We start from the raw sequence: 22,122 nt of genomic DNA, 5'->3' as shown, positions 1-22,122 counted from the left end.
ATTTCCAACACAGGTCGCGAGATTCCGTCCTTCCGTGCGTAATGTGTGCACAAAACAGCAGTGCAAGAAATAAAGGAAGTGACACTGTCCGAGCTAAAGAAGCAACCAGATTCACACTCTAGACACCATGCTGCTGAACGTCACAAACTTAATGTATCTCGACGCACCCGCCAGCCACCACCGCGTAAACGAATCGTTCGTCCGACGGCGCATAATAAACTGGTAAAAAACAGACAGCTAAAGCTAGAATATACGAGGAAGCCTTGTACGCCAATATATGCGACGTTGTGAAAGTCAGTACGCCGATAGGTATTCCGTCAAAAACCTCTGCGACGCTGTCTCGAGCCGCACCAGATAGGGCGACATCTAGGTTCACTCGACTACGGGATCATGCCGGACGATCTTGCGCAACAGCAGTGGCACCGATCGCTACCTGAAAATGTCTAGATAGTGCCGTCTTAATCCTTTGTACGCACGGCAACCAAGTGGGGATGTTTATTACTTACTTGGCTTGTATATTATTTTTAAGAGTGACCTGTCCATGAGAGGACTAGTGTGTTTCGTAGTTTTTAGGGTAAATAGTTGCCAATCAATATAACTTGTCTTTCGGATAATTCCTTTTTCGATTTTGATTGCAGAACTACGCTCGATCATTCTATTCATGCGTACGCAGACTGCGAGCAATTATTCATGTTGAGGCATGACAGTTTTAGAAGTTTATATTTGCATCGATGCCTTGCGCGATAGCTTCACAACCGCAAGTGTTGTCCTAATGCTGAAGGTTCTTAAGCATGTGAGAAATGGCAGCGACTGAGTCGGTATCAGCTCAAATTCCAATTTTCAGCAGTTCCTAGCCGATGGCAATGATTTGTACAGAGATTCTGACAAGCAAAATGCTGTCTTTTAGTTCTTTTAAAGGCATACTCTAAACGCGATAGAGTGTCAGCAGCAAAATTTGATTGTAGTGCCCCCAAACGAGAACCAGTTGCCCCGAAGTTGTGGATATGGCTAATCTAATAGTTATCTGTGATTTCTAATAAAAACCACACGTGTTACATTCAGGTAGCGCAAGGGTTCCAACTTAGACGTTCTTCCAACGTACACGTTTATAGCAATGAAAAGATACAGGAAATGATGAGAAAGAATCAGAAATCCCTGTAGAACAAACAAAATAAAAAACCTTGTCAATGCTGTATAACAAAAATATTCGCAGAACCCGTCTCACGAAGACTATCGACTGTTATGCGTTTACCATTGAATTAATGTGGAGTCAACGTAGTGCCACCGCTCAAATGAGTCGTGTATGAGCCGTGTACTGAAAAACGAGTAATCTTTCGCTTTTCTCTGAGAACATGCGGCGATATCTACCGCCGCCACTCTCAAACCAGAGCGTAGCCTCGGAAATGCATGGCCCTCTGGTGCGGGCCAAAGCGTAGAAACGCGTCACGTGGCAACCGGGTTTCTCCGATTGCTTTTGGACATGCTGCGCCTCCAAGTGGCGTCACCAATAATTGCGTTCACAGCCTCCGAGACAACACACTTGACGTGTCCGTGTCTGCTAACACTGATAATTGTGCCCTGGCTTGCCGCACACCCAGTGAAACATCCTCAGTGACCCATGTGGCCAACAATAATTAAAGTGCGGCGCTGACCCAGTGCGTTCATGGCTTAGCTTGCTAATGCGTTTTCGTGAGAGACTTTCTTTTAAATGCAGCACATAACCAGTGCATTTTTGACGCTGCCTGCTAAACGTCATGTTTTTGTCCTTCAGGACATAAGTCCGATTCCACTCAGCATTGCAGAAATTTAAGGGTTCTTTTTCTTCGCTGTAGAGTGGTACATTCCCAGTGGCACATAACTAGTCACCTAAAATGGCGGCAAAGTTGCCCAATGATGAGCTGCGCACAACTACGGAGCTACCTTAGTGATTACAGTAAATACGTACGTTACTGCGTTACTTGGGTTAACCTGTAATCCAAGTTTGCTATTAATGGATCATGGAAGACAGTAAGTAGATGCCGAGTGGCCCCTAACGAGTGCTACAAGTTGGCGTCAAAGATTTTCTTCGATCAGCGGTGCCTAGCCGGTGTTGCATGCAGGGTGACCGAAATCGATGTGAAAGAGGTTCGTTGAAAAGTGGCACGTATGTGCACATTGATACACACTCGGAGAACCAAGTTGTTCCGACTGATGGCCTTCAAACCTTTTGTCTCAGCACTGCAGCCAGATGCGCTACATACTCGACCAGGAGCGAACCAGTCAACCTGGGAGGCGGAAAATTGGTTGCATACAAACGCGCGTAGAGAAATATTTGGGCCCGGAAAGTGGGTGAAGTACCCTGAGCATAATGCCGCATTTTAAGTCCTGAAAGAAGGCATCCAGCGGTTAAAGTCGACGTGAGTACAAATCGCTTTAAGGAAATGCGGAGACACACCCTACTGCCACCGCGGAAACGCGTCACGTGCGAGGTCTTCATGCAGCTTAGGGTCCATCACCTCCTCTCTCTCTCTCCTCTCTCGTCCATCACCATTCACGGGCTGCACCGTGTGGTGGCTGAATGCACATTAAGCCAGATTTCGCTGATTCCGTAGGAACGTTGTTCAATACTGCTCAACACCATAAACATTTTTCAATAGTTTTATTTCTCAAGTGAAGATCGGCATATGCAAAGGAACCCAAGTTGTTTGCCAGATGGGCATCAAAATGCACCACATGTCCAACCACATATATCGAATGGCCCATGTTGACGCAAAATTTAATTAAATGGAGGCATACATCTGCGGCCACCCACTCAGCCACAAAATTTTGTCCAGTGGTTCCTATTCAACAAGCTTTGTTCAGTGCAATAGACCAATGATCTAGTTGCTCGACCGTGGATTACCTAGTGGTACAAGGAGAAACAGAAACATCCTGTAAAAGGCGTGAAATATCAATCCAAATAATGATAACCGTCATGGGGCAATGGAATTCATCATATCTCTGAAAGTGCTACGTATGCCTCATGCCATGTTTAATTTTTTGTGAATGGTGGAATGGCAGCATTCTGACGAAATCCTATTGAAAGTGAGCATCTACGTTGGCAAAAAAAAAAAGAATCCCTTAGAAGATTTCTTTTCTGCTTTTTGATTATTCAACTGTTTTTTTTTTTCATTTGTCCCGCAAAATAATTTACGCATACCCGCATTCTCAGTCTAAAATTGTAGAGGAATGCAGCAGCGTGCGCAGAATGAAAGTATTCCTTTTATTGCAGTAACAGCTTGTTTGATTAGGTGCAGGTAATAAAACATGGCATCGAAAGTTCTGATAAGTCTAATGAATATAAGGATCAATTTCTTCTGAGATTAAAGCATAAAAAGCTCACATTGCAACCTTCTTGTCAATGTTCAATTTTACAGGGAGCTACGTCGGCTATTTTGAAAGTAAACTGCAACCTCATAATACGACCGCACCCTAAAGAAGTGACCCTTCTTCTTCCACTTGCAGGTGGAAAAGAACAATAGTCACATATGAGACATAACAACTAAAATGCACTTGGAAATATACGATTGAATGCTCCGCTAGGCTGAAATTTTCGCCAATTATTTTCGGACGTAAGAAAAAGTAATCTCACAGTTGCATATGCACATCTCTGCTTAAAACCAAAAATAGCGCAGCTGTAGCTTCCATCTGCGGGTGCACCTCTATCGGGATGTAATGATGCCTAATTTCCATTTTGACATTTTTAAGTACAACTTCTACAAAAGGAACGCACCTTCTTCTCAGCATATTCTTTTTCGGCTTCCGATTCCATTTTTCTGTATTGCTTCTCGTCCGGATTTTCCGTGGTCCGCTGGAAAAAACACATTTCTTTAAACTCCTATAGTTGTCATGATGGCGTTTTACTGAATTGGTTTCTGTATTACATGCGCAAATGTCACATGTGTTACCAAAACGTTATAGCCTTTCTAGTTTACATTCCAGGAAGAGATTGCAATGCGTAAGTTTTAATGAAACGTACTTATATAAAGACAGCAGATACCTAAGTAAAAGCAAAATAACATGCAAGAAGAGGAACCTTATCAGTATGGTATGAGGAACTTTATTTGGTCCTGAAGGTCAACCATAGGTTGACGCGGGCCGCTCCCACGTTGGGACTGTCAGGCCGAGCCCTTCAGCCACATCGCGGGCCTTCTGGACTGCCCGTAATTGGTCAGAGAGTGATTCGCTGTGTAGCATTTGCCGCCATCAGTCTTTTTTTTTCATAATATTATTAGGCATGAAGAAAACGAAGATCGGTGAACGTGCTTGCGGTCCCGAGTGGGGGAAGGAAGAAGAGAACGACGCTGAGTTGATCAACCAGCTGGCCGCCCTTGCGCTCACCTTTGCGACCTGAAGTAAACAGCCCCATTCATCCGTAATGTTGATAAACGGTCTCGTTCGCGCGTAACAAAGTCGTGCACGTGGTCGCAATATACATGTGCAACAATGTCTGCGTCCCGGAGCCCAGAAAATCCGTATTAGTCTTGAGTGTGGGCCTCGAGTAACACTAAAGCTTACTTCCGGTTCGGCTTACAGATGACAAGAACAGCAAGAAATGACAATTATAACATGTGCACACGTGGGGTACAGCGACGTGGCAGAGCAAGTACTAACTCATCTGTAATATAGCTGGGTGCAAGGTCGAAAAACTAGAATTTTGATGCTTTTTTTTTCTTCAATTTTTATGCGTCTCAAGTTAAGCTTACGGGAAACGGCGCTCGTGCGTTGGTTGTCCCGTTACGGCGCACGCCGATTTATCTTGGCCCCTATCCCTGTCTATACTAATGAGTCACACCAAACGGTTTTCAAGGAGGGGCGGTGCTGAATGGGATCCACACCCGAGGAAGGTGCCACGCAGATGACGCCGGGAGACCGACCGGAGTGCAATCAGCTGTAATCGGTATCTCACGAGAACCACGACCGTGGAGCAACCGACAGACACCAGAGGCCGCAGCACTGGAAACGGGTGAATCCCTCCGATTCTTGCATCCATGCTTCGTCTTTAAGCACTTCGGAAGCACGCGATATGTATATACCAAATAAAACGTTTGTTTTCCTTTGCTATCACTGGCTTTGGTATCGTGAGCACTCCATTAAACGCGGGCCTGATGTAAGCTCTAGACAGAGTTTAATAACTTTGCTTCTTCTCAGCCTGCCCCCGTCCTGCTCATTAGGCGTCGCTGAAGCAAGCGCTTCTGTCGGGAAGACTAGTTAAAGCATTTGGCTTGGTTATCACTGGGTCTCTGTCGTGTCCGTGAGCGCGCGCGGCGTTACTGTGAAGCTGGGACCAACGAGGGACGACGCCCGTGGGCATCGCTGCTATACAGTGTCTGTAGCACCCGAGTAGAAGCTAGACTGGAATTGGAGCACACCGCACGTCTTCTTGTTTGCAGGCAAAATTGGCGCACCAACAGTATTTCCGCTCAGAGTGTGTACGCTACTAACCTCCACTGGCAACGGCGACAAACCCTGAGAACGGGTTGCGGCACTTGATGCGTTTCGCTGATACATTGCGTCGGGAATGGGCAAGTGGCAAGCCTGGGCTTGCTCTTTGCGTAACACAGTATTGTAAATGGAGCTAGCATGAGCTGCTGCTGTGTCGCGAGGCTACACGCCGGCTACACTAATGCCGCCTGTACGATCACACCGCGCGACGGTGCGCGCTCTCTTCTCCGGCTGCTCTCATCAAATGGCGAACGCGCTGTTCATAGAGGTCTAATAAGACGGTGAGGAGGTCGAAGTTACGCTGCCTGGCACGTGGTTTGTAGGGAGTGGTGCGCGAAACTCACCGCCTGCTGCGCCCTGAGAGCACGTTCCCCTTGGTGGGACAAATTTTCCCCTCGAGATGGCACTGAGAAGAAAAGAGCTGCTAAACACTAAGCACGAGGACCCGTACTGTTCAAAAGGAGACGCTTGCCAGACTTGAAAGAGAGACGGAGCCTCCAATTTTGGAAATTAAAGGCCACACTACGCGTACTAGTGCCGGTACGCGATAGCTCGCGCCCACGTGCCTCATGCGGGCGCGGACGGCGCAGGACAGGTCGTACGCGTCGAAGCGTGGGGCGAGCGCAGATGATGCGATGGCGAAGCCAGCTAATCGCAACAGTTCCCACCGGGGCGCTTCAATGCACCGTTGCATGCAATCATCGACCCCCCAGGACGCCCCGATGCGCGCCAGTGCGATTTCCTGGTTTCACCGTATAAATTTTAAGCATGCTGATAAACAGCGTTGCCTGACATGGCGGCATCCATGGATCGCGTTTGAACGTGAATTATCGTGATGGCTACGTTGTAACTCACGTTGATGGCCAGGAACTATTGAAACGCCCTTCATCTTTGTTTAAACTCACCTGAAGCGCTAGTTATAAGTGCATAGCACCTTAAATTTCTGATAGCGTTCTGCGATTCTGGCGCCCGTACGCCTCACGAGACGCGGCCGCATAGAAACAACAGGATTATGGTGGCTAGAAGAGTAGGTGTGAAGACTAACCCACCCGGAGCGTGGTTCGACACTTGTCCGCATTGCACAGAGGTGGCGCTGCGCTCAATACAGAAGTTCTCAGAGGCGCACTTAGTCTGGTAATTCAGGCAGATTAAGCCCGCAGAGTAAAAAAAAAAAAAACTGTCCTCTGTTGCCGTCAGTTTGCGTGTCTGCAAGTTCCGAAATTATGCTGAAGCTTCTACGATGAAAAGGTGAGTGGTATGGTTAGCGGAAGCTCGTATCCGATGGCCAATAAGCGGAGCACGCGCCAAACAGTAAGGGTATTTCTCCTCTAAAGAAGATATCGAAGCACAATTTTTTCTTCGCTCTGAAATATAAAATCACGGGTGCCTAAAACAGCATTGAGCAGCGGACACCGCTTGTGGGTGAAGGACGCATTTAGGGAAGAGTTCCTCAAGCGTGATTTTACCCATGTTGTAGACTAAGAAATATTTGCAAAAGATGGAGTCATAAGGCGCTTCCACCTATGTATATATTATGATGCCGGAGAAAGTCAGAGATAATATAATTTGGGATTGTGACCTCACAGCGTAATTATTACCACAAATCATCGAAGAGATCCCAGCAACAAGCAGCGAATGAACCATGCGCAAATTACGTCAAGATTTCTGTGCTGGCGCTTGCGGAGCGTGTCATCCCCTACGTGTTGAATCATGTTCGGTAATTGGATGTGGAAGTGGAAGGTTCCGCGGCTGCCGAATTTTCTTTAACAGATAAATCAGTTTCCTTGCATCACGTTCAATAGAGCTTCCTAGCGTTTTTCGTTCCCCTGCGTTAAACTAAAATTCTTGAAGGAATGCACACCAAAACGTTCCACAAACGCGCCCGTGTTTAATGTACGTAAGGCAGCAAACAATGTACTAAAACTGTCCAACTTCTCCTGACAAATGTCGGTGCTCTGGCTGCCTTAGAAAATAAGAAACGATGGTTACCAAGCCCAAAATGGCAGCCAAGTGGACGCGCGCTAGCGCGCGTCTTGCAGGTTAACAGAGCCAATATTCGAGAGGCGATGCAAATGCAAAGCGTACGGGCGGGAGCTGTCCCGCGGCGGCAAGCGTACGTGTATTTTGACTTCAATAAGGGCACGACGAGCGCTGGTGTTGCAGTCAGTGTGAGCTCTAGTGTAGCTGGCGATGCGGCGGTTAGTCTAGATAGTTTCGCGGCTGACGCTGATAGAGCATTTTTGGAGCACGTGCTGGGCAAAGAGAGCACAAACCAGTGCTTCAGAGCTGCTATCCCCCGAATACTACTCCGAGCTGCACTGGAGGAGTATGATGCTCTCCACAGCCACCGAAGTTGACGAAATGCATGGCAAACGCTTTGCCTGTTCGCTAGCTGGCTAAGAAGGAAGGCTGGCGCAGGTAAATATGTACGCGCATGCCCCGTGGCTAAGTACAACTCGTTAAGTGCAAGATGACTTGCACTCTGTTAGGTTAAATTTAGCACCCAAAACTTGGAAGTCCTTGCGTTTCGAGCAACCGCGACCCTGCCAAAGCGACCGCAAGCCAGAAACCGGCCAACGATTAATCGTATAGATATGTTGAACTTATAGTGGGAGACGCAGCCTTAGCGTGTATTCACGCGCTCAGTAGCGCTAGCACTGGCTGTGCGGAAGGTCTAGTGCCCCAATGGGTAGGATAAATTTAGATTGCGGAGGTCTTTTGGCTTAGCTACAAGCTAAGAGATACGCAAGGGGCAGACTCAGCGAGCGAACTATGTTGGAGCGCTCAAGCTGTACGCCCAAGGGGCCCGCGTAGCTCAAAATCGCGTTCTCAAGAACAAGCCAAAGCGGGAGGCCCCCGTCTCTCCCACAGGAAAAGAATACATCCACCGGGGTTGGAAGAAAGAGCGACGCAGAAACGGCGGCCTCCCGAGTCGCGAAATCGCACGGGAGAGGAAGACGGCACAGCCGGACTCCTATTCACCAAAAGTTAAAGAGCCCCCGAGCGGACCAAACTCCGACCCGCGAGTGGGAGCGGAGTTCTGGGAAGGTGCACATTGAAGCAGAGGCAGGTGCGGGGAGACATGCAACAGCTCCCACACTGATATGCGGTGCCTGACTATAAGCGCGACGACGCTCAGTAAGACGACATTGCACCGACACGGAAGCAGGGAAAAGATGGGCGAAATGCATGTAAAGTAAAACAAAAGCCACACAGACGACGATCTGTTCACAAACGCGTAGGGCAAAGCAAATCGTCATGCCAAATTGACACCTGGGGTCCGGCTACGTCGGCGCTGCATTTTTAAGAGAAAAAAGCTGCCGTTGCCTGGGTGGGCGGCTCGGAGCCGCTTAAGTGGCACTTCATCGCGGTCACCAGGGTAGTTGAATATCAGGCGAAAAGAGTCTTTGACCAGTGGGGACCAAAATATTCTTGGATTAGCGACAGGTTCGTTGTTGCCAAAGAGGCAGTAGGTAACGATAACAGGAAATAGGGCTAACCGGTTCGCCCTTGTTTTAAGGTTCCATAACATCTCAAAGGAAGAGCGTCTAGGCAAACGGAGGAAATCCGTTGATCCGCCCACCGCTACGCCTCCGGACGCCTGACTCCCTCTTTGTCATGGTGACATAGTTCGGCTTTCAAAAACAGGAGGGTCCATCCATAGAAGCGTCCATCCGACGCTTCTACCGTAACCGCGGCTATTGTTTTTTGCGGCTTAATTGGGCTGCGCGCGCCCTACACTTAAGCGACACCGATGGTTACGACGCAAAGGAGTGCATCATCATGTGTGAACGAGGGAACACTTATGAAAAGTGAGATTATTGCTCCACGTCGTCTGGCATATTTTAATTGACAGACATTACGAAACTGGGGTTCAGAAATTACGGGAGCGATGTCATCACCTACTCGGCAAACGAATCATTGATGAAGGCCTTCGGCCAGCTTCTGGTTCAGGAGCGTTTACGTAGTCGAGCCGAACGAAATGATGTCGCTCTTGTGAGCACAGCATAACGTGCACTCCCTTTCGAAAGGTGTCAACCCATTTCTGTAGAATGCAGGCAAATGACGCGCAATGTGAAAGACATCGAAACAAGGAATTACATATGCGTGTTGCCAACTCGCCAGACACCCGCATCCCTAATAATTCAGCTTCACCAAGGAGGCAACAAGGCGTGCAAGTGGCGCTGCTGAATCCATTGAAATGGTATTGGGGAAAAACGGACCTGTCCGCCTCAGGACTCAAGCCATGACGCCACCAACCATAACGCTTTATTCGCGCAAATAGGCCGTTTGAATTTGCATGTTAACCACATCTTATAACAGCAGTACTGAAAAAGATAAATTCGAGTGCGGAGCAATGGGAGGTTCTGCTGGCCAGCGACAGCTGCTAGGAGTCAATAGTTCTTGCGCAGGGAACACGGAGGCCACCTGAGGTCGTTGGAGGCCCGGACAAAGGGCCACACCCAGGCTAAACCCAGTGCAAAGGGTCCAAGGAGACTCTGAATGATCACAGAAAAAGACCCTGTAGAGACCAGTAAATATTTTGGTGATGATGATTACGATCTTTGGACGACGCACACAACGGGTGGCATGCTCCAATTCTCTGTGTTTTCTAAATCGCATGGAAGTGCTGCAGCGGAAAATAGCTGGGAGGTCACTGGATGTTGTACCGAGCCATGATTTTCTCTTGGCAGTGGGGGAAACGAAGTCACCCAGAAGCCGTCGAAAAAGAAATCGCAGTTTGGCCGAATAGGCTAAGCGTCGATTTCGCTAGCACATTAGTGAACAGATATACAAAATAAGGATAGTTGTTTTGTCGGCAGTATCAACTTATAATCGTAGGCATACAACTAAATCTGCAAACAGGGTGTCACGCACTACAGCAAACATCATCTCACTCGATAGCCGCCGTAACTGGCCGTCAAAACGCTGCAATGAGGAAACGCGTCAGCAGGAAGGAGCGGATTGACCTTCGTGCAGCCGGTCGCGATCAACGCGAGCTAAGCCGCGAAACCACATGGCAACGCGTTAGCGTTAGACGCGTATCTAAAGCACGCCGGTCAGTGAATGCAATGGTACATTTTGACCGGATTCTTTGATTTTGCTTTGTTCTGGTACAGCCATTCAGTGTATGACCCTGCTCTCTGAACTACTTCAGCAAAGTGGCCGTGTTCCATTACTTATGATTCTTACATGAAACAAGAAGTTATCTCTTGGGCTGAGATATTTGTAGAGCATAGCAAACTTCATCTCACTCGATAACCGCTGTAGCTGGCCGTCAAAACGCTGCAATGAGGAAGCGCGTCAGCAGGAACGAGCGGGTTGACCTTCGTGCTGCCGGTCGCGATCAACGCGAGCTAAGCCGCGAAAGCGCATGGCAACGCGTTAGAGGCGTATCTAAAGCACGCCGATCAGTGAATGAAATGGTACATTTTTGACCGGATTCTTTTATATTGTTTTGTTCTGGTGCAGCCATTCAGTGTATGACCCTGCTCTCTGAACTACTTCAGCAAAGTGGCCGTGTTCCATTACTTATGATTCTTACATGAAACAAGAAGATATTTCTTGGGCTGAGATATTTGTAGAGCATGGCAAACTTCATCTCACTCGATAACCGCTGTAGCTGGCCGTCAAAACGCTGCAATGAGGAAGCGCTTCAGCAGGAACGAGCGGGTTGACCTTCGTGCTGCCGGTCGCGATCAACGCGAGCTAAGCCGCGAAAGCGCATGGCAACGCGTTAGAGGCGTATCTAAACCACGCCGGTCAGTGAATGCAATGGTACATTTTTGACCGGATTCTTTTATTTCGTTTTGTTCTGGTGCAGCCATTCAGTGTATGACCCTGCTCTCTGAACTACTTCAGCAAGGTGGCCGTGTTCCATTACTTATGATTCTTACATGAAACAAGAAGATATTTCTTGGGCTGAGATATTTGTAGATCATAGCAAACTTCATCGCACTCGATAACCGCTGTAGCTGGCCGTCAAAACGCTGCAATGAGGAAGCGCGTCAGCAGGAACGAGCGGGTTGACCTTCGTGCTGCCGGTCGTGATCAACGCGAGCTAAGCCGCGAAAGCGCATGGCAACGCGTTAGAGGCCTATCTAAAGCACGCCGGTCAGTGAATGCAATGGTACATTTTTGACCGGATTCTTTGATTTTGTTTTGTTCTGGTGCAGCCATTCACTGTATGACCCTGCTCTCTGAACTACTTCAGCAAAGTGGCCGTGTTCCATTACTTATGATTCTTACATGAAACAAGAAGATATTTCTTCGGCTGAGATATTTGTAGAGCGTAGCAATCGACTAATGTAATCGTTAGTTATGTTTCATAAATACTGCGACCAACTTTATTTCATTTGATTTGGCCATTCGCTTTGGGCTACTTGGTGTGCGCCCGGACTCTACACTCGTCGCAGATGGCTTTTAAGCGAAAGCGGCCGGGTCATGCGCGCGCGGCTACCCGGACCGCCCGGAATAGAACGCGTGCTGCCCTCCCTGCCCAACCCGGAAGCCTTGCGAGCGATGAATGACGGCGTGTCGCTTCCCCGCTTTCCGTACGCGAGATTGAGCCTCAACTCATAACCATACCACTCACCTCGACCTCGCGCGCTTTTACTCGAACATACAGCACACGGCGCGCGGCTTTCATAGCCCTAGACTTTCTCCGGAACCTCACGGCAACACCGACGCCCAAAGCACAAATTCGCCTGGGTTGTTGATTTAATTTGCATCGCCATAAAACACTCTTCTTGCACTCTTTTTAAATGGATCTCTGTTTTAAGAGCCTTCCCAAATTTTCCTGACCGCTGACTCTGTGGCTGTTCCTATTGTATTGCAGAATGTCTCGCAAACAACTTCGTTAAAACACGTTGGTGGGTTAGTTGGTTAGAATCCATGAGAGAATGTATCAGCGGGACTGAACGAGGACGCTGCAAGAGACAAGCGCTCTCTCTGTGTATCTGTCTCTTGCTACGTGCTCGTTCAGTCGCGCTTATACACTCTGTCATCGCAAACAACGCCATTATGTTTACTTACAGGTTTCCCGGCTTTGGTCGTTCCTTTCTAAGAAATTAGAGTTATGAAACAAATGATTCGTAAATATCCTCAATGCATGACATATACGCCAAGAAGCCCAATTCCTTAAAAAAAGCAATGCTTTTTATTCTTTGTATGGTTACTTTCCTTAGCATTATCTGAAATCGCACGTATATTCAAGCGCTCCAACGCCAACTACATATTTACGAGGACTGTTGCGGGCTGGTGGTAATATTTCCATACCACGGCACACACCAACAACGAAGGATCGACACACGTGTTCTGTGCGTTGCAAGTTAAATAAAAGAAATAAAGGAAGGCAAAGAAATATAAAATTGCTCGCTTTGCTTAGTGCCGGCGCACGATAGCACATGCGTGCGCGGCAATTTCGTTTGTACCAAAGATGGAGGAACGAAATGGCCAAATTCGAAGCATTTAATTACCACTGTACGAAAGGTTCATTTCACATAGATTTCGAAAATGGGCGTCGCATGTGCGTAGTTCGCTCCCAGGGTTTCCTAACGGTGGCTGTTGACTGGGATGGTACTGGCGCTGTTTATGTCTTGCCCACTATATTTGTAGATGTATACGCAAAGATTAAATGAAGGTGCCCCTATAATGGCTCATATAAACATTGCATGCTGACCACGTATGTCCAGTCCCGCTCTGCGTAATAAAACATTATTTGCGCAATAAACCTAAATCATCGTGTCTAGTTAGAGGTGTCTCTAAAGAACACCGGTCAGTGAATGCAATGGTAAATTTTTTACCGGATTCTCTGATTTTTTTTTGTTCTGGTGCGGCCATTCAGCGTGTACCCCTTCTCTCTTAGCTACTCCTGCAAAGTGGTCATGTTTGATTACTTATGATTCCTACATAAAACAAGATGACATTTCTTGGGCTGACATATTTGTAGAGCGCAGAGCGTTAGTTGTGTTCCCTAAATACTGCGACCGACTTTGTTCGCTTTGGGCTACTCGGTGTGTGCCGGGTCTGTGGAAATTCTCTAGAATTGGAATGTCCCGCTGAATCGCGCAGGAACTCTAAATGTATAGAACTTACACAACCACTGAATGTTGCTTGATGGGTGTCGTACGTTTATCTGCATCAATTGTCGTCACATAATTGTGTGCAACGTCTCTAGCTGTAAATAATACAATTGACCGCTTCACCTAAGCTTCCCTTCGCAAATGTCAAGTACATTATATTTGCATGTATTTCTTCCTGGCATGACTACAGATAGCGCTGAACAAATGGGTAGCTTTTTTCGCTAGCGTAAATGAACACCAAAAATGTCTCCCTAACTCAACTTTACTTCTTCAAACATCATAGTTTAACACTGTTGATATTAGTCATAGTTTTCTGTTAATAACAGCCTTGTTTCGATACACCAATAGGTTAGATAAAATTGTGCCAATGAGGTGATGATTATTATGTCTTGCAGAATTTTTGAAAATCGCTATGGGCCATATTATAATTGGTGTCCTTGAACTTGATTACTTGAACAGTCATATATTACTAGCACGACAAAGCAATAAACTAATTGAACTACTTAACAAAATATCACTTATTAACTTTTGAATCATTCACTTTATGGCACATAATGCAATTTACTAATACTAGCCGGTGAGTTTACAAGACATATTCACGTGACATAAATGTCGTTGATGACACCAGTTTGAAGTTATTTCTCAAAGTGTGGATCGGAGCACGTGGGCGCTTTTAATACTTTTGTGCTTCAGTGCGTAAAAGAGCATTCCGCTAAAAAATTACACGAGATTTCCTGTTACGATGACTTGCAACAGAAATGCGACTACCAGAAGTAGTGTATCGAGGTCATATTCCTGAAGTTCACTTTGTTTAGTACGCATACCAGTAATTCAGATACATTCGTTGTTCCAGCTGTGTTATGGATACTTCGGTATCATACAACTTTGCTAATGCAATCGCTTGTCAAATGAACCATGAGCATGGCGGGATCCCGATGACGTTATAGCGCCGCCGCAGTGACGACGGTCGCGTACCATCGATGCTATGACATCGCTGGAATGTCAGGGGCCGTATGACGACGACAGCAAGACGAAAATTAGATGACGAATATTAAATACTGAGGATGATGTGACGAAGAATACGCAAACGTATTGCGATGACGGCGGTGGTGCGACCACAATCGTGTAACGATAAACGGGTGGCGAAGTTGGAATAACAGCGATGCACGACCTGGACGATATGAGCACGACGGTAAGACAATGTATGCATGATGCAGAAAATTGACGACGTGGACAATAAGGACGATGACATCAGAACTGCAGCATAATTACCATTCAATGACGATTTAATGTTTACAATAAAATGACGAGTAACGAATAAATCGAAGGTGGAATGGCGACAACGGAATCACGAAATTGGGTCAAAGATAGTTTGGCAGCGACTATAGTGAAATAACCACACGAAAACGCTGTTATGATGGGAAAAGATGATGACGATGGCAAGGCGCGAGTCGGATGTTGAAGCAACAGTGACGACAATGCAAACGCCGCGAAGCTATACCGACGATGGTATGACAACGAATGCATGACGAAGACTGTATGGTGACGATGCAGTGGCGGAGCTGGCTTAGGCGTTATCTCATGGGGACGAGTGTCAGAAAACAATGGCGTGAAAATACCTGTATCACCAAAGCTGTATGATGACAACTGTGTGACGGCGACGCCATCACGAGAGTAGAATCGCAAAGGCTGAATCACGACGATGCCGGAACCACGACTGCATTACGGCACCCGAAGCATTCTTTGTGGCTAGAAGAGAAATTGGACTACTGGGCCGAGCAGATGGCGGGTCGACGACATGACAAGAGTAAGATCAGGAAACTTGAAGGACGAAGATCGACCGACCACGGCCACGTCACTAGGGTGGTGTGTCGATGAATGCATGACGTCTGTAAGAAAACGATGCCGTGGCGACGACGGCTTGACGAGTGTCGGATAACACAGCTTGAATGGCGGCGATGTAACGACCACCATGGCATGTCGACTATGAGCACATACCTAGTCGCCCATACTGCTGACAAGTTGGGCTACGGTATCGGGATAAAAGGCGTGACGAGAATGAGGTGACGAAGCTTAAACGACTACAATGGAACGACCACGACGTCATCACAACTCGGAGCACACACCTAGCTGCCCAAGCTGGCAAACAGCTTCGCCTACGGGGTGGGCAAAAGGCGGTCGGATGGTCGGTCGGTCGGTCGGTCGGTTGGTCGGTTGATTGATTCAAAAGATCGGGAGTAGGCAAAGAATGGTATTGAACAACAGTAATAATAAGGGTGTTTGGTGTTTAACTATCCCCAAACTGGTATCATTCTAGAAGTTCAATCCAAGTGGATACCCCTCGCACACTCACCGGCTACAACTTGTAGATTACCATTTGCTGTATATTATTTTAATATGTTAAATAGCGAATTTCGTCAGCTTAGAATCAGTTATCAAATATCACAGTTGAATATAACAGTTGAATATCATACTTATCGTTCAAATAATGTCTGCCTTTCTCAATACGTAAGCTCAGGGAAGAGAATTTTGTCATATGAAGCAGGGGATGTTTAAATACTCCGTAAAATCCAAACTTCTCACTCCATTATTATTATTATTATTTACTGATACACACTGCTAGCGCATGCCAAGACAGCCCTTGCGGTTATATTGCTGTCATGTACACCTTTAGCACATGTTTATGCAATTCAATAAATGACACTTTGGATAGGGAGGAAAAACATAAGGTATGATAAGTGCAGCTTACCGCCAGCAACATCGGGCCCTGTGGTTGGTACATGTCGAAACAAGCGGGAAAGAGATCAACAAGTATTTAGTTCACAGCATAGATAATGTTTTTTTTAAATTTTACATGATGAAGTTCGTATCTGCTACTTCGCGCAACCATTCATTCCTAGGATTGGATGCAATTTCAACCACGAATCAACCTTACAATTCGCACTGCAGTAGCTCGGCTTAAGGGGAAGCTTTAGCTCCGGTACTCCTATCTAAAACATGTTAAAGAAGATCTCGTTTTTTTCAGGAACCACAGCACCAAGTTTGACGAGGTTTGTTGCATTTAAAAGAAGAATTCTAATTCTAGTGACTGTTGGTTTCGCGTTTTTCATTAAGCTGGTCAATTTCTCATTCAAAATTGGCAAATATTACAAATTTTCAGAAAAAGAAACTATCAAGTTTACAACTCTAACTCAGCAACGAAATATGATATTACAATTCTTTGAATTGCATATATCAGTTAATCTAAGGCAGAGAAAATTCATATGTTAGACATGTATCTCGAAAATTTAGTAATATGGATATACAGATTTTGTAGAACCCTTGTACACAACTTGAGTAAATCACGTAACATATAAAGCGACGTCTCAAATTTGTCCGCTTTGAATAATATAGTGGATGCCGTTGACTGAACCACGAAATCTATTCTTGATCCAGAGCTCTTAATTTGTAAACTTCGCGCTGCTATGTCTTTTTCAAAGTTTCAAACTTTCGAGAACTATTTTAACAAACTTCAGGCCCTAAATCGAAATTCCGCTTCCAACAGTCATGAGAATTTAAATTTATCTCTCAAATGAAACAAATTTCTTTAATATTGGTCCAGAGGTTATCTCAGAGAAACATTGTTGCGTTTTACATGTACTTGAAAAGGTCGCGTCGGAGTTGGGCACGAGCTAAAGTTTCCTCCGAAGTTCACAGATGAGATGTGCACTCTGACGAAATCGCTGTTGCGGGAAAAGCCTGCATACACCATCGCAGAAGTTTACACAAATTCTTGTGCAAAGCTCTTTAAGGCCTGATACTGCTAAATTGTTAGAATTCACCGTTGCAACTAACGGTTATGTCCTAGTGGTACATGACTACTTCTGAAGAATGTTTCCGGTGAAGCCCGTCCTTTTTTATTCATCTGTACTTCTGATTTGGCGTTTTCTTACATTGATCATAATTGATAAGTTTTAATGGACACAGAATTACAAAATATCACTTCTAGTAATGCAATTCTGTCTCAAAAGCTAAATGCCTAAATGCATTTTTTTAGGCGGTGACCAGTGGTCACACTGAAAAGATAAACAAGAACACGTGAATATATATAGACAAACAACGTAGTCTGAACATCTATGACACAGATTCGATTGTGCCCTGCACAGGCTTAAGTACTCAAGGATTGCTTTCTTTATTTCATTGAGGAGTTGCACATATACTGCAGCACATACACAGTGATCAATGTTGACGTGATTAAACAAGGTGATGCATTTATACATCTGCTCATGAAGGTATAAATGGCCGGAAAATATGAAAGAGATCCCGGCTCTAAGGGGAACACATGAAGAGTATTTGAAAAATAAATCAGTTTGATGCGAATCCAATAAATATGTAAGTTTAAAAACCAATGGTTTGATGCAAAAGCAGCAAAAATGGGATGTTGTTACTATTCCAACGTGCAAGTTCTCATGTAGAAAAGGGGAAAATGATCCAGACCTAATGTGGCATAACATAACATAATGCTATACAGAAGTATTCCTTAGAAATTTAATAAAGCACACGAACCGATAGAGATAGCATTACAACATGGCAGTCACAAGTGGAGCGAAAGTAAGGATATGTCCCTTTTAAAACTATCTATGCTGAGAGCAGGCACACACCCAGGATTTTTTTCGGGGGAGGCCCAACCCAAGTTAACTTTTCAATGCAAATAAGGAGGGGGGGTGTAAGGTCCTTCTACTAATACAAATGTGAATAACGCCGGCGAATCACCATAAGCACGCGCAAAACCACAAAATAGAAATGAAATAAGGTGTATTTTACACGTACGCCTCTGCGATACACCTCTCCTTGACTTGACAAACAAAGAACCACGTCAAATGCACTCAAGCAGGAAAGAAGCGCAGAAAGAACATTGCCAAGAAAAAGTAAAGAAGCAAAAGCGTAAAATAAAGATTACTTTCGTAGAATAGAACTTTAAAAAACAGCAGTTGGCAACAAAAGCACACGGACTGCGCGAAGTTAGGTTATTCCGCCAGCCAATCACAGAAACAAACAAAATCCTCGTCATGCGGCCTTTTCAAAATGGCGTCGTACTTGATACCTCCAGAGCGTCTGCAGTTCTTGAAGAGTCTTTTGATTGCCAGAAGCAATGAGGTGTGCAACAGACATGGACGAAATGTATGGGGTCTTCAAAAGTCTGCAGCGCAGTTCATTTCACTGCTGCACCCGTTTTACTCGTGAAACTTCACGGCCAACTGAAGTGAAATTTGACAATATAGTGCATAGTTACAGTGACGCAAGCACTTTATTTCAGTTCAATAAAGAATTAGGCATTCGCCATTATACTGTATTAGGCGAGGGAAAGGTATAAAATATCGCGCTAGTAATTTTATTTTTGTAGTTACCACCTTATTTGGGTAACAGAAAAATTTTGAAGTACGAATTATTTGCAGCCTCGCGGAGCAACAGTGGCTGGCGTTTATGAGGGCGTGGGCGAGGCTTCATTGGAGACTTAAGTTGTATCCGACTATAGTAGCGTTTCTTGAATTAGCTATGGAAGAATTATACAGAAATATATATTTGCGAAATAATCACAGTTTTTTGGATCCCTCGTTTACTGCTCTAACAAGTGCCACCACCGACTCGCATTGTTATTGGGGAAGTTACGTAACCATGCGTGGCCGCCAATCGCGTACAACCGCGCATAGCGCAGGAAGCTGCGATTCTAGACGTACTGCGGCCACCGCAGAAGGTTAGAAAAACACGTACATAAGCACAGCAGATAAGTGGGTATACGTTAGGCGGCTCTAATGATAACTGTAGAAGCGTCATTGAGAACACACGGAATTGTCCTCCACTTCCGGCGGCGTTTCCTGTTTCCTTTTTAAATAAAGATATGTTGATCCATAAATATTTTCGTAAATATTAGATAAATTTGTTAGTTTACACTTTTCCTTCCTGTTTGCCTATTGGCTCGGCCCTCTCCTTTAGTCGATCGCTTAATTTCTCAACTCCTTGAGACTCTTCTTTCCAATTGCCAATTTTGCACGAAAAGTGCTGTACAATGAGGCTAAAACCAGAGGAGTTAGCGACACTGGACTCAACTTGAAGCGTGACAAGTGAGGAAATTATGGCAGGTCAACAAAAAACTGACTGCTTCGTTTAAGGTGAACAAAACAACTAAACTTTATTTCGATAAGGGTGCCCGTCGCCGAGCGAGTTCGGAGGAGTACAGGTTGCCCGTGAGCTTCAGGTCATTCGTCCATGTATTCCATTGGGTACAGCAGTTGAATCGGTCTTCTTAATGTGGTTCCATTAGGCATGCGCATCATGCAAGATCTGATTCTTCCATCTCGTCCGAGAACTTCTGACACTTGTCCAGTGTTCCAGAGTTGCCTCGGTAGATAATGTTCATAGACTAAAACGAGAGCGCCTTTCTTCAACACGCTTGATGAATTTGGAACCGCGAAATGTGCTGACCGGAGACTCATCAGATACTCCTTTTGCAAGTGACGCCAAAATGGGTCTACCATCCTATGTCGGTAGTGCCAGCGACGAGTGAGTTGACCAGGGGGCTGAGCCACCTCTGTAGCGGAACCACTGTCAGGAAGAGTGGTCAGTCGCTTTCCCACTACAAAGTGCGATGGTGCTAGAGGTTCGGGTTCGCTCGCCTCCGTGTAGACGTAGGTCAAAGGTCTAGAGTTGATGACAGCTTCGATTTCAGTTAGGATTGTCGTGAGCTCCTCGAAGTTGCAGTAGCTGTTTCCCAAGACCTTCTTCAACTATGTTTTCACGGACGGAACCATTCTTTCCCAGAATCCTCCCAACCAAGCAGCATTCTCAGCTATAATTTTCCAGCGGATCTGGTGCCTAGTGAAGAAGTTGTGAATTTCTTCTCCTCTTATTATTGTCCATAGTCACTTTAGATCCTTAGAAGCGCGCTGGAATGTCCTGGCGTTGTCAGAAAAGATTACTCGACAAACTCGAGATAAATTTCGGAACGCCATCAGGGAGCTTGAGGTGGACATGTCGGTCACCAATTCAAGCTGTATTGCCTTGGTCACTGCACATGTGAAAATAACGATGTAAGACTTCCGGTTATTTCCTTGATCCTTTGTGTTCAGTGGTTCAGCAAAATCTACACCGGTAACATCAAAGGGTGGAGCTTGTGTCACCCTCTCACGAGGCAGAGGAGCGACTGGCTCAGTAGCAGCTCGGCTGTTGAAACGGTTGCAAGTCACACATTTCTTAAGCACCTTGTGACCATTTGCCTTCCCCGCACCATCCAGTAAATTACCCTCAATTCGGTAAGAGTCTCCAGTGCGCCGGCATGCAGGAGACGGCGGTGGGCTGCGCTGATCGTTAGCTCTGTGAAGGGATGTCTCGACGGTAGGATGCAGGATGCTTCACGTTGTAGGACAACTCGGCTGCACTGAGCCTTCCTCCCACTCTCAGCACTCCATCGTCGTCGTAGATGACGCTGAGATGACGTATCGGGGAATCGCTTGGCATGCGCGTAGAGCGGCGAAGACACAGGAGTTCCTCTTCGAAGGCCTCGAATTGTACTTGAAGAATCAAACAAGTATGTGCCTTTTTAACTTCCTCTGTGGTAATAGGTTCCTCGTATTTTTGGCCGGGGTGCCTGGCGTTGTGGAAAAATCGTAAAACCCAGGCTGTCACTCGAACCAGTCTAGAGAGGGAGCTACATTTCTGCAGAGGCAAGACAGATTCCTTTACAGTCACGTTGTGAACGCGAAGCGTTTTTCTTTCCTCCTCTGCGATGATCATGTCAGTGGTGCCTTCATGCCTTGACCAGCAAGTACATGGCTTCGAAAGCCAAGCAGGCCCATTCCACCAAAGTAAGCTCAACTTAAGTGCCTGAGGTGTGACTCCCCTTTTCAAAAGGTCGGCGGGATTTTCGATCCCAGAACGGTGATTCCAGATGTTTTGATCCGGTCGCTGCTGAATTTGCAACACTCTGTTGGCTACAAAGGGTTTCCATTGTTGTGCGGGACCTCGCACCCAATGTAGCGCAATAGATGAATCAGTCCACAGATACCAATTGGCTATTGGAAGGCTTAGTGACCGCTCCAAATATTCCTTCAGCCGAGCACCAATCACCACGCCCATCAATTCCAGTCTTGGAAGAGAAATTCTCTTAATTGGTGCTACTCGGGACTTTGAGAGGACCAGAGAAACCTTTGCTTCCTTGAACCCGGACATGCGCAAATATGCAACTGCGCCGTTAGCTTTGGGGCTGGCATCTGCGAAGATGTGTACTTCCTTCCAGCTATCGTTGGGTAAGCTACCATATCGTCTTGACACTGTTATGTCCGTTAAATGGTGTAGCTGGGTGTGCCACTGCGTCCAAGCGGCTTTGACGTCTTCAGGCAGAGGGGCGTCCCACTCAATACCCAATTCCCAGTGTTTGAAACATCAACTTGGTTGTAACTGTGACCGGAGAAATGAGATCAAGTGGGTCACATATACGAGCCGATGCTTGAAGAATGAGTCGTTTGGTGTTGCTGTTTCGGTCTAGGAAATCTGAGATGGCCTCCATGGAAAATGCTAGAAGCCCGAGGACCCGCGAGAC

At 46.1% G+C, this 22,122-nt stretch overlaps 1 protein-coding gene across 6 annotated transcripts in view; it reads right to left on the bottom strand.

Annotated features, from left to right (window-relative positions):
* The window catches only part of LOC135918142 (uncharacterized), a 295,422-nt gene that overhangs the window by 39,277 nt on the left and 234,023 nt on the right, over positions 1–22,122 (bottom strand). For 4 of the 6 annotated variants that reach the window (XM_070527127.1, XM_070527131.1, XM_070527128.1 and 1 more), the window contains 3 exons: positions 16,297–16,314; positions 12,499–12,525; positions 3,752–3,829 (listed from right to left, as the gene is read on the bottom strand). In XM_070527127.1, the coding sequence (XP_070383228.1) occupies positions 3,752–3,829; positions 12,499–12,525; positions 16,297–16,314 (123 nt within the window). The remainder of the gene's footprint in view (positions 1–3,751; positions 3,830–12,498; positions 12,526–16,296; positions 16,315–22,122) is intronic. The other 2 variants (XM_070527129.1, XM_070527130.1) reach the window with 1 other exon arrangement.

This window comes from Dermacentor albipictus, chromosome 10 (assembly GCF_038994185.2).
Source record: "Dermacentor albipictus isolate Rhodes 1998 colony chromosome 10, USDA_Dalb.pri_finalv2, whole genome shotgun sequence".
Taxonomy (NCBI): Eukaryota; Metazoa; Arthropoda; class Arachnida; order Ixodida; family Ixodidae; genus Dermacentor; species Dermacentor albipictus.
Note: the sequence above shows the minus strand (reverse complement) of the source record. Positions and strands in the feature narration are given on the sequence as shown.